General features: G+C 52.3%; 5 protein-coding genes across 5 annotated transcripts; 3 read left to right on the forward strand and 2 right to left on the reverse strand.

Moving 5' to 3' along the window:
* Positions 1-1,454: 1,454 nt before the first annotated feature.
* On the forward strand, positions 1,455-2,732 carry M406DRAFT_336207 (uncharacterized protein; the record flags this gene model as incomplete). Its single annotated transcript, XM_040921118.1, has 3 exons — positions 1,455-1,474; positions 1,562-1,845; positions 2,335-2,732. The coding sequence occupies 3 exons, from the start codon at positions 1,455-1,457 to the stop codon at positions 2,730-2,732; spliced, it is 702 nt and encodes a 233-aa protein (XP_040781510.1).
* Positions 2,733-3,560: 828 nt separating this feature from the next.
* On the forward strand, positions 3,561-4,956 carry M406DRAFT_354502 (uncharacterized protein). The gene is made up of 2 exons (XM_040922934.1): positions 3,561-4,019; positions 4,089-4,956. The coding sequence occupies exons 1-2, from the start codon at positions 3,583-3,585 to the stop codon at positions 4,705-4,707; spliced, it is 1,056 nt and encodes a 351-aa protein (XP_040781511.1). The 5' UTR covers positions 3,561-3,582; the 3' UTR covers positions 4,708-4,956.
* Positions 4,957-8,142: 3,186 nt separating this feature from the next.
* Positions 8,143-8,370, reverse strand: M406DRAFT_234870 (HET-domain-containing protein; the record flags this gene model as incomplete). Its single annotated transcript, XM_040916002.1, has 1 exon — positions 8,143-8,370. A coding segment is annotated over one exon (228 nt), but the record flags the coding sequence as incomplete, so codon positions are not given.
* A 1,097-nt stretch (positions 8,371-9,467) lies between these two features.
* M406DRAFT_325992 (uncharacterized protein) lies at positions 9,468-10,937 on the forward strand (the record flags this gene model as incomplete). Its single annotated transcript, XM_040920036.1, has 3 exons — positions 9,468-10,005; positions 10,071-10,516; positions 10,644-10,937. The coding sequence occupies 3 exons, from the start codon at positions 9,468-9,470 to the stop codon at positions 10,935-10,937; spliced, it is 1,278 nt and encodes a 425-aa protein (XP_040781513.1).
* An 860-nt stretch (positions 10,938-11,797) lies between these two features.
* On the reverse strand, positions 11,798-14,615 carry M406DRAFT_66950 (uncharacterized protein; the record flags this gene model as incomplete). The annotated part of the gene is made up of 2 exons (XM_040925027.1): positions 11,798-14,128; positions 14,196-14,615. 2 exons carry the CDS (start codon positions 14,613-14,615, stop codon positions 11,798-11,800), a joined length of 2,751 nt encoding a protein of 916 aa, XP_040781514.1.
* Between the last annotated feature and the right edge of the window lie 836 nt (positions 14,616-15,451).

A 15,451-nucleotide genomic window follows, 5' to 3' on the forward strand; every position in this document is an offset into this window, starting at 1 on the left:
GGGTTGCAGTGCCTCGGTAAGACAAGACGTCACAGATTTGGGTGAACTCGGCTAGCATTTTAGCGCTCAACAGCTTCGCTTACATAACGAGACCATCCTCCGTCCAATAGAGGGGAAAAGGAAATTAAAGAATACTACAAAGGGAAAGAATAAAAAAAGAAAAGGGAAAGAAGAAAAAAGGGAGGAGGAGGAGGAGGAGGAGAAGGAGGAGTGGAGAAGGCTGTAAAATTGTTTGCACAGCACTGCATTTTCTCTTCTTGCACAGAATCAGGCCACACGAAGTACTCGTAAGAAGGCGAGGGGTTGCTCGTGCTGTGGCAGTATTGAAACCGAGACAAAGGGAAGAGAAATCAACAATAAAAATAAATTCAACGTCATATTCCAGACTCTGGCTAGGGTGTAAAAGCTGTGGGCACCACGGACGGTCAAATTTTTATTTATTATTCTCATCGGCCATACAACGACCCAGGGGCACAGAGTATGGTTTTCGCGACTTCATGCAAATCTACTGTGATCTTAACAAGATCTTCTTCAAGATCCAACTGCTCTTGCGTAAGGAGAACAGACAATTGTTGTAGCTTTATCTAATCTCCCTCTTTGGCGTGGACTGCGTTGCCCAATGCCATCAGAGCATCAAGACGTCGCCTTGGCATTTTACGTTGATGATAGCACGCTGCCGCTCTAGTACACGCTGTGTCTACCTCCACCACCTACAATGGTACGCAAAGTACTTACTGAAAATGTAGGTAGACTTTAGTTTGCAGCTCCGGCTTTCAGTCTGTCTGCTCTTTTTCAGTGACCTCGGGATTAGACAGACGTCCGCTCGCTGATATGTAGGAACTTGAGTTCTTTCCTGAAGAGAGGAAGGGGAATTTGAGCCGTTAATTAGGGAGCGGGAGGCAGCGCCCAATGCAGCTTCAAGCCACTGCAAAAGCCGCGATACGGTAGTATGCGAAGTGAGATGGTCGTGCAGCATGCGACCAACACGGTTCAAAAGAGGTTTGATTACACCTGCATACTTACTTCATGTACTTTATATACTGTAGCCGATGACGTTTGAATACAAGATAAACAAACCCAGTCAATAGTTTCAAGAAGAGGGGCGTGGAGGGGCAGAGGAACCTTGCAGACGCCCCCGCACACCCAATCCTTGATCGATGCCTCAAATTGCTTTCCACATCAACCCATTGGCGCCCCCCCCCCTTATCGACTGCTCTTTTCTTTCATACCCTTCCTTGTCTGCGATGCGTCTGTGAATGGCTAGCGAAAATACCATCCAACTTTCCTTCCAAACGTGGTGCAGCCGCACGAGAAGTTGTCGTCTTCAGCATTGATTGATCTAGCCTACTTCCTTAGAAGCCTGTCAAAACTCAAGGCACATACTTTCTACCACTGCCGACCTTGCGTAACGAAGCCCGATAACAACCTGGGCCCGCTGTTGAAGCTGCGTCAAGATGGAGCCAACCTACGAGGAGTGAGTTCAAGACGACCATGCTCCAAGGCTTTAGTATCACAAGAGATGTTTTCGACTTCGGATATGCTAATGTTTGCCCCTCTGCAGTATCATCGGGTCTAAAATCTTCAAATTCATCGTGGGCTCTCGAAAGAAGGAGTATCATGTACACGCAGCAGCAATTTCTCCGCTCTCCAAGCCGTTGAACGTCTTGCTGGACGGGCCGCATAAGGAAGCTCAGGAGCTATGTGTGGAATGGCCGGATGTCGACGAGAAGACATTTGTGCGGTTCACGCAATGGGCTTATACGAAGAACTACGTCACAGAAGAGCCGGACATTGTGCTTGGCCAACACGACATCCCATGTTTTGATGATAAATCTGGGGAGAACAGCACGCCCGCACCCACCGACTCCAAGGACAAGTCGATAACGACAAGCGAAGATGAGTCTGCGGAAAAACCTCTGTATTCCCTTCTTTCAGCCATGGAAGCCGCCCGCGCCAATATCGAACGCTGCAGCAATGCAAATTGCGATTATTACAGGCGAAACGATCACTACAAGACCGAATCAGTCGTCTGTCTTGTTTGTCTGAGCGGCTACCAGTCCAAGCGATGTAAAGGTTGCAGTTCCGCCTTCTCAGAATGTCCCAAAGGCGCCTCCTGTATAACTGCGAAGAAAAACGGTTGCTCAAAACGAGCATGCACCCACTTTGGGCACAAGTCACCAGTTTCACGATCGCCAACTTGTCCAATGTGTCTGAAAAAATACAACTGCACAGCCTGTTCCTACTGTGCTTCTGCTTTCGCAGGTTGCCCTAGCTGTTCGTCGCAACGAAAATTGTCACTGAAGGTCAACCTCATCGCCAAGTTTCTGAACAAAGATGGCACTGAATGCCCCTCTTCGACATCGGCTTTCATCCCGCGAAAGAATACCGAAGGGTGCGAGGATTACACCGGTGTTTTTATGTGCCATGCCAAACTCTACGTGCTCGGCGACACGTACGACATCCCACAGCTGCGCCAGCTCTCTCTGCACCGACTTTATGTTACTCTCAGGGAGTTCACCCTCTATCCGAGCCGCTTCAACGATCTTGCCACACTGGCTCAATATATTTTCGACAACACGCGCCCAGATGATCGGATCAGAGAGATCATCGCACTATACTACGCTTGCATAGTCGAAGATGCTTTGAAACATGACGGACTGCAGTCGCTCCTCGACACAACACCTGAGTTTGCTTTTGGGTTAATCTCGAACATGAGGGAGAGACTTTCCTGATTGAGATGGCCTGAGGACTGGCGTGAGAATGAGGTCGGGACTGGTGAACAACACTGAATGAAGCCTGGGAACATGAATTCAATGTTTGGTACCAGCATAGAGGGGGTAACATGATATTGGACTAAACGAGAAGTATCGAGGTAATGCCGTATGTGACATTCACAATTCAATTGCTCGCCTCCCTTTTGTACAATTGTCTGCAACCTCTCCCAAGTGTCTGACTGTATCTTCGCGATCCGCTTCGCCATCGGCAAACAACCATCCTGGATCATGATAAAATACATCTTCTTCTGTTGTCTTGCCGTCGTAAAACCGTTGTTCGAGAACTGCATGTGCTATTATAAAAACTTCCTGTTGCTCTCAATTGAAACCGAGTCTCTTTCGCCTTGCCTTTGCTGCTCGTGGGTCTTCAAGGCTCTCACACAAATTTGGGGATCGAAGACTACTTAAAAATAATTAGCTGAAGGTCTTAAAAACACCCAACTGAGTCATCAACAACAATTTACAAACTGGTTTGTGATGCTGATCCGAAAATGGTGGCATCTTTACCCATCTAGGAAGTTGGAGTACATCCCGAGCCGGGTCTGTGAATGCTCCGATGCGTGTTCCTACAACAGGAAGAGTGGCTGAACAGAATACCAAGCCGGATGCGGAATGTCCAGTAATACACCGACCGGCGAATTACAGCACACCTTTGACCTGCGGCTGGAAGCTTGTCATCACCACTCTGCGTCATTCCCGAATCCTGCAACTCAACACAGCTTCTGCTGGCCATCCTTCCACGACGTCTCTAGGGTCTGCAGGCTGCCCCCCCCCCCCAAAAGCGCACGAACATGCTACCCAAGACGCCATGAATCAACAAACGTCGCGGCCGGCGGTGCGGATTGTCGAGGTCGGCCCAAGGGATGGTCTGCAGAACATCTCCAAAAGCGTCCCGACGGCAGTCAAGGTCGAGCTTATTCAGCGCCTGGTCAGAGCAGGCCTCTCGACTGTCGAGGTCACGTCCTTTGTCTCGCCTAAATGGATCCCTCAGTTATCCGACAATGCAGAGATACTGAGGGCCATCGAGCCGCTCTTGAGAGACAAAAACCTCAGTTTCCCTGTCCTGATACCCAACGCCAAGGGAATGGACGCCGCGCTCGGTCACAGGATAACAGAAGTGGCCGTCTTTGTCTCTGCCTCTGAGAGTTTCTCGCAGAGGAACACCAACTGCTCGGTCAGCGAGGCGCTCACGAGGGCACGGGAGGTAGCGTACAAGGCCAGACAACACGGAATCGCTGTACGGGGGTAAGTTACCCTGAGGTTGTGAATGAACGTCAGCCACGATGAGCCGGGTGACAACTGACAAATGCTCAGATACGTCTCGTGCGTGATCGAGTGTCCATATGACGGCGCCACAGCCCCTGCCGCTGTCCTTCACGTCGCACGCGAGCTTCTGAGCATGGGTTGCTACGAGGTGAGCCTGGGCGATACGCTCGGCGTTGGATCTACTGGCAACGTGGAGACCCTGCTGTCGGTCCTCCTCCAGTCCATCCCGGCCGAGAAGCTCGCCGGGCACTTTCACGACACCTACGGCCAGGCAGTCGCCAACGTGATGAAGGCCTATGAAATGGGGCTTCGAACCTTTGACAGCAGCGTTGCGGGCCTCGGAGGGTGTCCTTACGCCAAAGGAGCCAAGGGTAACGTGGCGACTGAGGATATCGTGTACGGGTTCCAGCGGCTTGGAGTACCGACTGGCGTCAACCTCAGGGAGCTGGTTGCCACGGGCCAGTGGATCTCTGACTTCTTGGATCAGCCAAATGGGAGCAGAGCCGGTGCGGCGCTTGCGGCTCGTGTTCAGGAGCAGGCACCTGGCAGAAATAACCCGCCTCATCCAACAACCAGTACTAAGGTGGTACGGACTGCGGAGCCGTTGAACCTTGCGCAGAATCGTCGGGGTGTGAGAGCCACTTTTGCTCGACCCAAAGGAAACTGAGGTTGCCGAAATTTCCAATGATGAAGGATTGTATATTAGATGATGTGTTGTTAGAGCCCTGTCTTTCCAGTTGCGAGGTAGAGCCCGCACTTTCTGTCATTGGAGAAGGCTGATGCCTTTCCCCCGCCGCACTGAGCGCAATGTTTTGTCTTCCACCCTCCTTGGGTAGTTCTAGGCTATGAGAGGTGGCCTCCAGGCGTTCATATCCTCTGTTAACGGTGTTTGCTTCCAATATAGCGCGTTTTGACGTCCTTGTAGCTTTTGCCATTTGGCTCAGTGACGAACATCACATCTAAGGAGATGAAATTAGACTTGTATCATAGAGCTATCTTGAAGTATTCTATTGGGATCCTGGCCGAGTTTCAACAGAGCCGTCGAGTTCATCAACGTCGAATTTCGATGGTCTCTTAGCAGCAACAACATATTGACTGATCTATATACGACTGGTTCGGAGGGTCCTAAAAATTGGCAAAAGGTGGATATAAATTTGATGGAAGAACTTGGATAGCGGTCATGCGGTATCAGCCAGGCACCCAAGACCCTTTCAGAGATTCAAGACAATGTCAATATGCTGGAGTCGATGGGGAAGATGTTAACCCGCAAGCAATTCCAAGAGCATCGATTGACACGGTAAGCATTTGAGAATAATAAAATTATAAACGCGGCCGAGTTAAAAAGTCATCGGTCGGCCTTTGGATCGTTTGGATTTTGCAGGCCTCAAGATATTCAATAAACTGCATGGTTGCTCATTACGTGTTGGCTAGGCTGCTCATGCGGATCTTGAATGCGAGCCCGTGTCCACTCTGAAAGACTGTCTAAAGCAAGTCATGCTAACATCTGCCATGATACTGGTACTGCTTGTGCTGGCAACGTTCTATCAGCCTATTATACCGCCAGTCACTTGAACCTCAAATACTCATTTTGAGGAAAGAGGATGTACTTTGTTAAGTCTCTGGCCACACCAGTACATGGACTATTTTGACTCGCCGGCTCTGAACAATGAGATCAATGTCTTTCTTTTGTTCTTTCATACGATTCATACTAGATGTCACGTAGACTTCTTCCATCCAACATCATGCTTCTTTGAGACAGGTTTCTCCTTTATCTCCTATTCTCTCTTTCCACTCTGCATTATTCTACAATGAGTAGATGGTCATGAAGCAATCAGAAGAATCCTTATTTAAGCCCTCTACTCTTGACCCAGACGGCATGTCATTGAGGACCTGGTCCGTGCATTGAATCTCACCCAATCGTCTTACATGGACTCTGCAAGGATCTCAGGACGCAGACATCCTTGTTGTGAGGACGTCCTATCTTTGCAACGGCTCAGAAGATAAAGTCATGAGGAAAGATTGTTGTCAGTTGTATCATATGCAGAAATACAACACAAGTATACGCTCTTTGGTGCAGGGTTTGGAACTTGGTGGGTGGTTGAACCAACAGCCACTTCAGTGGACAAAACTGCTCACTTTTAGAAGCGCTCAGACAAATATCCCTCAACATCACCTCAAAAAGCCCGCTGTGTCAGCCAATTCTCTACCCAGGCAACTTTCACGGCCTGCAGTTCAGCCAGTGTTGGCGAGGCACGGACAGATGTCTTTGTATCCAGCTGAATCTCCCGTTTTCCGTCCGTCCCAAGGCCAGTGTAGAAATCCAAGATCTTTTCAGTTAGTGTCGTTTGTCTCTCTCTGGTTGCAGTAACCACCTACATACACACTTCTGTGTGTGTGAGAGAGTGAGAGAGAGAGAGAGAGAGAGAGAGAGAGAGAGAGAGCAAGGCTCTCAGGTTAACAAAGTCTTGATATGCGTTGAAAGGAGATGATTCGTGTAAAGTAAAAAGTCTTGTGCAGGAAAACATTTTAATCGCCTCGGGGATTGTCTAATGTGTTGGCTCAGTTACTAATGCGGAGATCGGGCTATACGAATCGTTTTGCCTCATGCCGCAGGCTACTACTAGTGCATATACTTAGTGAAGGCTATGCAAACAGCTCAGGGTATAGTAATATTTTCTGGAGTTAGCACTGGAGCAAGCTACGCCTTGATCAGCGGAGGAAGACATGTTTACTTGGCCAAGTCCACTCCTCCCATTCATCAGGCTCTCCCCTGAAATTCAAATCACATGGACTACCATCATCCCAGAAGCGAGGCATCTGAACAAATGCCGCCCCTACAAGTCTATAGTGGTCTGCTTTTCCCGGGCACCTTGCGAAGTATGAACGGTGTACACGTTCCGCAAATGACAGCCCACACATCACCCTCACGAGTCGAAGCTGGTGCGTACCCATAGCAGCCGTTACTAAAGAGAACAAGCCGTCTATTGTGCGTCATGAGTGCTGGGACACGCCGCGCATCGCTGTCCTGCGTATACACAGCCATGGGCTCATGTGGCTGGTCGGACTGCAAAAGCTGTATGAATGCCATTCGAGAGCTTGGGAACTCGTCTAGCGGCCTTTCGATGGAGCCTTGACAGAGTGCGCCGAGGAATGCCAGCTCCAGGCGATTTTGGTGTGGTCCGGGGCATTTCATCGACTGCGGTGCGACCTCTCTCCACAGCCGGATCACCTCCTCGACCTTTGCTGAAATCTCCGCCTGCTTTTTGAACACACTGGAGGCATATATGACAGAATCATGGATAGTCGCCTTGACTCGAAGCACAGACTCGTCGTCTATATGGACTGTCTTGTCATCGTTGTTGCTCTTGAATACTGTCGTGTCTAAGAAGGACAAAACGCTTGCGCCGCGATCCCAGCGTGGGATCCACGAGGGCAAGGCAGGGGAGCTCAGGTCATCGTCCTCGTCATGCTCCACGAAGCTCAGAAGATCCAGATCTGATGTGTGTTCCAAGTATTTGATAGCAAAGTCGCGGTAGACATCTAAATGCGATGTCTTTTTGCTGTAGTCCGGCTGAAGATCAGGCATCCCGTCGTCCGAGGTCGACAGAGCCATGAATGCGTAAATTCGATCTTTTGGGATTGTGCAACTGCAGCTTCATTCGAGAGTTGAACAGGGTTGCAGCGTCGCTTGGATACTTTCAGGGATCAGTGTCCGGTACTCGTCTTCTCGGCTGAGTAAATAGCTCTTGATGTGAGCTGGTGAAATCTGCCATGCGCTCAACGCGGGTATCCCGGACTTCTCCCGCCGGAACAGCCACCAGAATACTCGGAGGAGGCAGAACAGAACTGCGTCTCGCCCGAGTGCTGCTTCTTGCACAACCCACCCGCGGTGAAAATAGGCATGACCTGTCAATTGTGACCAAGGCCGCCGCCACCTGTATTCGTCGAGGAGCGGGTCTCCTTCAAGCGGATACGGGAAGCTGTCCCAGTCCCACCTGGACGACTGCAACAACAAGGAGGTCAGGACCCTGTCCATCATTTCGGTTACATCGTCTATCAGCGCGGCCACGTTGCGGGCGGCCTGTCGAGACTTGGGCTCGAGGCCGAGACATATTAGGGTACAGCTCGACATCTTATATATGCGGCCCATCAGGCCTACCTGCTGCGCCTTCTCCGCCTCATCGCGCTGGTTGATGCAGACAGAGTCGGTCCACAGAGCCCGCGGCCTATCCGTGAGCCTCGCCTGCCAGAGCGCCTCTTTCAGGTTCGTCGTGATTGCGAGCGTCTTTCCATTGATAGTGATGGTTGCGTACCTCGGAACCCCCTCTTTCCCCAGCTGGGATGTGGGATGACACGTCAGAAAAAGGGCGAGGCAGCTTATCCCCTCAGCAAATCTGCCTCCTGCTTATTTGTTGAAAATATTTCATGTAAGGTTTTCTTGCCTGCTCTCAGCTGATGACTTATGAGGCTTTCCCAAACCCATAAATCACTTAAGTCTTTAATACACTTTCATGAGCATTGTGCCCCCCCCCCCAAAAAAAAAGAGCCAAGAAAATTAATAAGAAAATCATTTCATTTCACCAGAGATCACAGACCTCGCTTCCTCTTTCTCCTGGTCCTGTTTATCTATTTATTCATTTATAAAATATGCACACATACTGTTATAATTTTGTCATTGAAGAAGGTGTACAACTGCCATGATCTATAATCAGAATTCAACAATATTAAAGTATGAGGGCAGGGATCGATGGCAGTATTGATCGGGGGGAAGGGGGGGGGGGGCACGACCGGCTGTCTCTCAGGACTGACTATACTTATACTTTCCCCCACAACATTGAATGCTAGGGCTCATACCTCAGTCCTGGTAATTGAAAGATGTTGGGAGGCATTCAGTGATCAATTATGCGCTGCTTACTTCATTAAGTAGTGTGCGTGCATGTTGTGTACAGCAGTTATACTACACTTAGCAACCCCGCCCAATTGATCCACTTACTAAATGTTCAATATCCGTTCATCAACATATTTGCAGGCCAAACTTATAGTCTAATGCATGTTTCTTACATAGTCAGTATACTGTGCCTGTCCCTCTGGACGATCCTCCATCACAGCCCGCCGCCCCCCTGCAGCTTGCTCGCAGTGGTGCGTGAGAGAACGCTGGCCTGCTTTGGCCTGCTCCATCTGGGCAGCGATGATGCAAGTAAGCAATGTGGCGTCCGTATTGATGCAGAGAGGGTAGGAATCTCACCTCACTCATCACCACACCTGTGCACGTCAACTGAACTAAAAGAATCTTACACAGCAGGACCCAGAGGCACACTTCTCTAGAACCTTTACTCGACGGAGCCTTGCGCAGTCTCACATCTCAAATGAAACCCATTCAGTCGGTCCACCACCACCAATAATCACCACACCAATTCATTACACATCATGGAGGCACTCCGGCAGTTGGCCGATGGGCAGCCTCCAGTCAGCCGGTTCGCTGAGAGGTGGTCAGGCCTAACCTACCGCACCCTCGACATGACAACCAATACAGAGACCAACACTTTGGTGCGCTACCACTCCCAGGTGCTATCCGAAGCCGAGCTGTCATCATTCGCTAGTAAAAACGACCCAGTGCTGTCGCCGGCCCAGGCACATGCGGACTTGAAACTTATAGTGATTCCCGACTTTCTCGAGAGGCAGCTGCTGATATCCCGAACTGCATTTCTCGACGTCTTCCGCCTTCTCAAGCTGGACCCGTGGGCTCTCTATCTGATCACCAACAAGGTGCTTTGGCTTCCAACACCACACAGACGCAGGAGATGGCCGAACAACAACCTTTTACCTGGGCACCATTTTCTACACCATCCTATGGAGCACCACACGCCGCCCCCCTTCGACACCATCATCGACCAACTCCACCACCATCAGTTCCGTCCGCGTCCTCGTCCTGCTCCGCCACAAGAACGAGTTCAAGCGGCCAGAGGTCATCTACGATGAAACTTACTAGCATGCTGCGCGACTGTGCCCCGCCTCACTTGAGCAGGCCAGGCCCCCTCATGGCCTTTGTGACGGCGCTGCATATCGTGCGGTACCTGGACGGTTCCCTGCTCAGCACTCTCGAGGACGTGCGATCTATGGAGTCTGACAGTGGCTTCGGGGGCTGGATTCATCACAATACCATCAAAATGCTGCCCAGCATCGACGACATTGCGAGCTGGTCCAAGCAGATCGGCGGGGACTTGGTGCAATGTGCAAACTACGTCAGGCACGCCGAGGCTGCTGAGGCACTGCTTGGCTATATCGAGGACGAGGAGGAGGAGGAGGAGGAGGAGGAGGAGGAGGAGGAGGAGGCGAAGACAGTGTCGCAGAGGTCAGACGTGGGAAACACAGCAGGAGATGCCGTGGACGCGGCCAGGGTAGTGAAAAGGCAGCTCGCCTCCTGCAGGGTCAACATCCAGTACCTACACGAGAGGTTAGGCGGCCAAAAGAACACGGTAAGGACATGATGAAAGAAAGAAAAAAAACCAAACCCCCAACCTGCCTACTTATAAACACGTTACCCCCACTCAAAACTAACTCATACTCCGCCTCTGCTTTCATCCTTTCCTCTCTCTCTTGCAGCTCACCACAATGCTCACCCACGAAGACGCCCGCGCAGCCATCGAGCTGGCCGACGCCGCCAAGCGCGACGGCTCGTCTATGAAGACCATCGCCGTCATGACCATGGCCTTTCTCCCGGCGACCTTCTTCGCCGCCCTCTTCTCGGTGCCGTCGCTGCAGTGGGATGAGCCTGCGGGCCGGGTGATTCAGCCTAGCTTCTGGATCTACTGGGCTTTCACCGTGCCTGTCACGCTGTTGGTCTTCTTGGCTTGGCTGCTGCTTAATCATAGGGCTTGGGCGGGGGAAAGCTGCTGAAAGATGGGCAAAGTAGGATGAGAGGGGAAAGAGCATGTTTGCCGAGTCTAGAAGGGACCCCCCGGCCCTCTTTGAGAGAGGAGCGGGTTGGGAAGGAAAGGACAAGTGTCTTACTGGTAAGTGATCGTAAGGATGACGGTGTTCTGGTCACATGGGCCGAACTGAACAGCATCATCCGCTACACTGAGCAATAAAGTAGAAAAAGGGGCTCTGACACTTTGCCATCTGGTCCAAAGGTTACATCATATAATTATAGACACAAGTAGATATAATATCACCCATCCATATATGCCTAGGAGGGCCTCTAGGCTTCAAGAATATCAATCAGTCGCCAAGCATGTCTCCTGGCAATAATATAACATGCACAGCGTGGAGATCGTCCATAAGTTCTTTGAACTGTCACAGTGTTCAGACAACTATTTCACCATCTCCTCTCTGGCAGTCCAGGTTCTCACAATAGCATAGAAACACAGATCGTACATGGTGATACATCATATTTATCCTTATTCTATACACAGCACGAGGCCGAGCAAGGTGGCCGTATTGGCCACATTATGATACCCAAGGTGACAACAGGATCCAGCCAGATCCAGTATATCAAAGTAGTAGAGATTGCGCCTCCGCCATGATGTCCATGCATATGTCATACAGACCGCTCTCGTCTTTGTTAAGCCAACTAACAAATATATTTTGTCCAAATCATACATCTCGTGATACCGGAACACGTAAATCTTTTTGTCTTGTTATGTACACATGAATGATAAGACGGGAAAGAGAAAGAAGAAGAAAAAAAGGTGCTCTTGTCATATTACCAAGGCATGGTGAATAGCCCAGCCCCGAGGAGAGGGGGGCGAAAAAAATTAGGTGATGGGCGTCAGGAACGAGTGGAGCATCAACTCGTCCGCGCTGGGTCTCTTGGTATGGTCAAGCTCGAAAGTCTGACCAAGGAAGTTCTGGGCATCCTCGCTGGCGTGCTCGGGGATGGTGGGCGCCGCCTTGGCACCACCGATCTTGAAGATGGCCTGCAGCTGCGAGCAGTCTGGGAACGGGTGCGTGCCCGTCATCATCTCGACGACCAGGCACCCGAGGGACCAGATGTCGGCCTTGCGCGTGTAGCTCGTCTGCTTGACCACCTCGGGCGCCATCCAGTACACGGAGCCCTGCAGCGATGGGCGGTGCTTGTTGTTGTTGGCGCCGGTGAGGATGTTGGTCGCCTCGAGCTTCTTGGAGATGCCAAAGTCGGAGATCTTGATCGTGCCCTTGTTGTCGACGAGGATGTTGGCACCCTTGATGTCGCGGTGGATGATCTCCTTGCCGTGCAGGTATGACAGACCCGTCAGGATCTGCCTGGTAAAGCTGCGAACAGGCGGCTCGGGCAGCGCGCCGTACGAGTTGAGCATCGTCTGCACAGAGCCGCCAGGGACGTACTCGAGGAAAATATTCAGGTATTCAGGAGAGGAACTGCAGCCGAGGTACTGCACGATGTTGGGGTGGCGGAGGTCTCGGAGCAGACTGATCTCGCGCTTGAGTGCCTCGATCATGCTCTTCTTCCTGTGGTCGTTCTGAGAATTGGCGCCTGGCGAGGGGGTCTCGACCTGCTTGACTGCCAGCAGCTCGCCAGTCACGGCGTGCAGGGCGAGATAGACACAGCCAAAAGAACCTTGGCCGATCATGGCACCCTTCATCCACTTGTTGTCGTCCCATGACTCGCCGGCCAGGAAGCTTTGTAGTTCCTCATCGGCATCCTCACCATCCTCGTTGAGCGCCTGGTTGACATCTCGGAGTGAGCTCGAGCCAGACCCACCAGTGCTGCTCTCCCCGTCGAAATAGCTATGTCTGACGACATTGCCCTCGGGGTCGGTGACGCTGACGGCAGCTGAGTCTGAGCCACTATCGGCAAAGGAGACATATGACTTGCGATTCGGCTCAATGGGGCTGGACTCCTCCTGGAGCGTATCAAGCACCGACGAGGCAACAGAGTCGCGGAACATTGGCGTCATGCGTCCGTGGACATTGGGACGAACCTTGGCAATCTGACTCGTGGCGTTCAGCCAGCTGTCGGCGATCGTTGGGATGGGGGGTGCGTCCTGGATGCTTGATGCAAAGCTCAGATTGCTTGCAACGCTGAGGCGGCTGTTGACCTTGCTGAGGCGCGCAGATCGGCGCATAGACAACCGGGCAGTGCGGTCGATATCTTCTCTCGGATGGTCTGGGAAGTACGAGGTGAGGTCGGAAGCGATGAGCTCGCTGGGGGGCCGGAGTCCACCAAACTGCCTCAGGAGCCCCTTGCGAGCTCTCGGCAGGGGAGGGCTGGCGGCATCCTGTGGTGCAGGTCGTTCCAGCTCGCGGGCAGTGTTCTTTACGTTTCTCTCCCGGTCCTGGTATGATACGGGTGACAGCGGCGGCTGCATGGCTTCCCAGCTCTCCCCGAGCAGTTTCTGCACTTTCATCTGGCTCCTGTTGCCAAAGGATTCGACGGTCCGGTGGTTCTGCTGGTTCTCCTCCATCGCGATGGCTGCAGCCCGCTCCAGCTCGCTGTGGCCTGGCTCGCCGGCGGGCACCCTCCTGAGGATGAGCCTGTTCCTCTCGGGCCTCTTCTCGTCCTTGATGATCTTCCAGAGCTCCGTGTCGCCCAGACGACGGCACATTTTTGGGTCAGGCTCGAGCCCAACCAGGACCCAGAAACAGTAATTCCTCTCGTAATCTTCCCGCAGAGAAAACTTGCGCAGCGTGACCCGCATGACCTCTTCGCAGTTTTTACACTCGGCGATCTTAACCACCTTGGTGACCCCACCACTGGAGATCACGCGAATTACATCCTGGTTCTGAGGCAGCGCTGCCATCAGAGATCCATCCGCGCTTGAGTTGTTCCTGTTGTGGGCGGACAGCTGGGCGGTGCGGGTCTGCGGCGGCGAGGTGGGCATCCGTGGTCCGGTAGGAAGGCCTTGGCCAACATTCCGCGGTGCGTATCTCTGGTTGCTAGACTTGTACTCTGTGTTGGGCAAGGGAGACGTGGGCCTCGACGTTGACCTTTGTTGTGGATCGAGCATGATGGATGTGTCGTACTGTCTCGAGTAGCGCTTGTTGGCCGAGGGCGTGGGCAGCGACCGGGCAGCTGAGTTCGGCGGGCGGGGGGAGCTTGTTGATGATGGTGTGTACTGTGGGAGGTCCATCAGGCCACCAAAGGAGTCCTAGGGGTATCTACATCAGTCGCACGTCCAAGCAGCCCATCCAAGCATGTGACAGCGAGCGACTCACCCTATTCCGCTTCTTCTGGTTGGCATATGCCTGTGTCCTCAGCTTCTTGATGCCCAGGAACAAGCGCACGCGGTCGCCGACCTTGTCAATACCCATCTCCTTCAGGACCTCCTTGTCCATCTCGAGCAGGTTCTCGCCATTGATGTGGTTTTTCCTGAACAGCTTCTCGTAGTCGCCACATTTTACACTCCTAAGGTAGTCGCACACCCTGTCCTCGTCCCAGTACTTGACCGAGTCTGGCCCATCGCCCTCGGAGAACTCTGATTCGGTAGGACTCGCAAAAGACTGACTCTGTGTCGGGAATGTCGGCGCCCTCCTTGGTGGTGCATAGGAGGATTGTGTTGAGCTCGAGGGCACCAATGTGGATTGGTTGGAGGAGAGGCCCGCCTGGTACGGCGTTTTCGAGGCCAGCATGGCCATGATGCAATGTTGTGTGTGGTGGTGGTGGTGATGGTGGTGAATATCGATGTTGTAGTGGTGCGTGGTGCGAGGCTGTAGTGTCGAGGTGTGGTGTAGCGTGAGCCTGGCCGAGTCGGTGAGCGAAGTTGGCCTCGAAGCCTGTCAGGGAGGTCTCGCCAGTCGGGTGCGTTTTGGGAGGGGGGCTCTCCAGGGTTCAAGTAGGTATTGTACTTATGTACGCGCCGGGACAAGAGGTGGATACCCACAGTGGAGGTCGTTTCGTGTGTCGGAGGGCGGGATCCAACGCGTCGATCAAGAAGCGGAGGCGGACGAGGCACAGGCTTCTGGTTGTTCTTTTTTTAATGGTGGCGCGGGTGAGGAACAAAGAAAAGCCCCTCTGAGAAGCTTGGGCCCTGGCAACACAAATAAGGAGATGAGGGAACTCAAGCAGGTGGACGTCACCCTGCTGACTGAAGGGGAGGAGGAAAACGAGGCCGCAGCCTGGGCCTCAATCTTCGTATCAAATGCTTATGAGGCACGCAGGGAGTGTGTGTCTCGCTTGGGGAAGTGCCACGCCGAAAAGTGTTGGCCGGTTGGGGAATAAAGTTCCTTGCTTTCAAAAATGGTGGTCCATCGAATTGGTCGGCAGGTCAGATTCGGGGTCGTAAGCAGTCTCACCAAGCACAGCACGGCGAGACAAAAAGGTGGGATAAATGGAAGATGATTTCCGTTCGATTCCCCGTGTATGGTCTGTCCCTCAGCGCAGGCGGCTCGAGAGGAGTTGTTAATGTCAGGTGTGAGGGAAGGGTTCGATCTATTCGAGGCGTAATCCGTGTCAACTCTGACCTGTCAGTCCG

This window comes from Cryphonectria parasitica (genome assembly GCF_011745365.1).
Source record: "Cryphonectria parasitica EP155 unplaced genomic scaffold M406scaffold_1, whole genome shotgun sequence".
Classification (NCBI taxonomy): Eukaryota; Fungi; Ascomycota; class Sordariomycetes; order Diaporthales; family Cryphonectriaceae; genus Cryphonectria; species Cryphonectria parasitica.

Bases quoted from the DNA above. Each gene is read 5' to 3' on its own strand.
- M406DRAFT_354502 (XM_040922934.1), top strand. From the start codon at position 3,583: ATGAATCAACAAACGTCGCGGCCGGCGGTGCGGATTGTCGAGGTCGGC. The intron at 4,020-4,088 runs GTAAGTTACCCT...ACAAATGCTCAG, and splicing joins CACGGAATCGCTGTACGGGG to ATACGTCTCGTGCGTGATCG.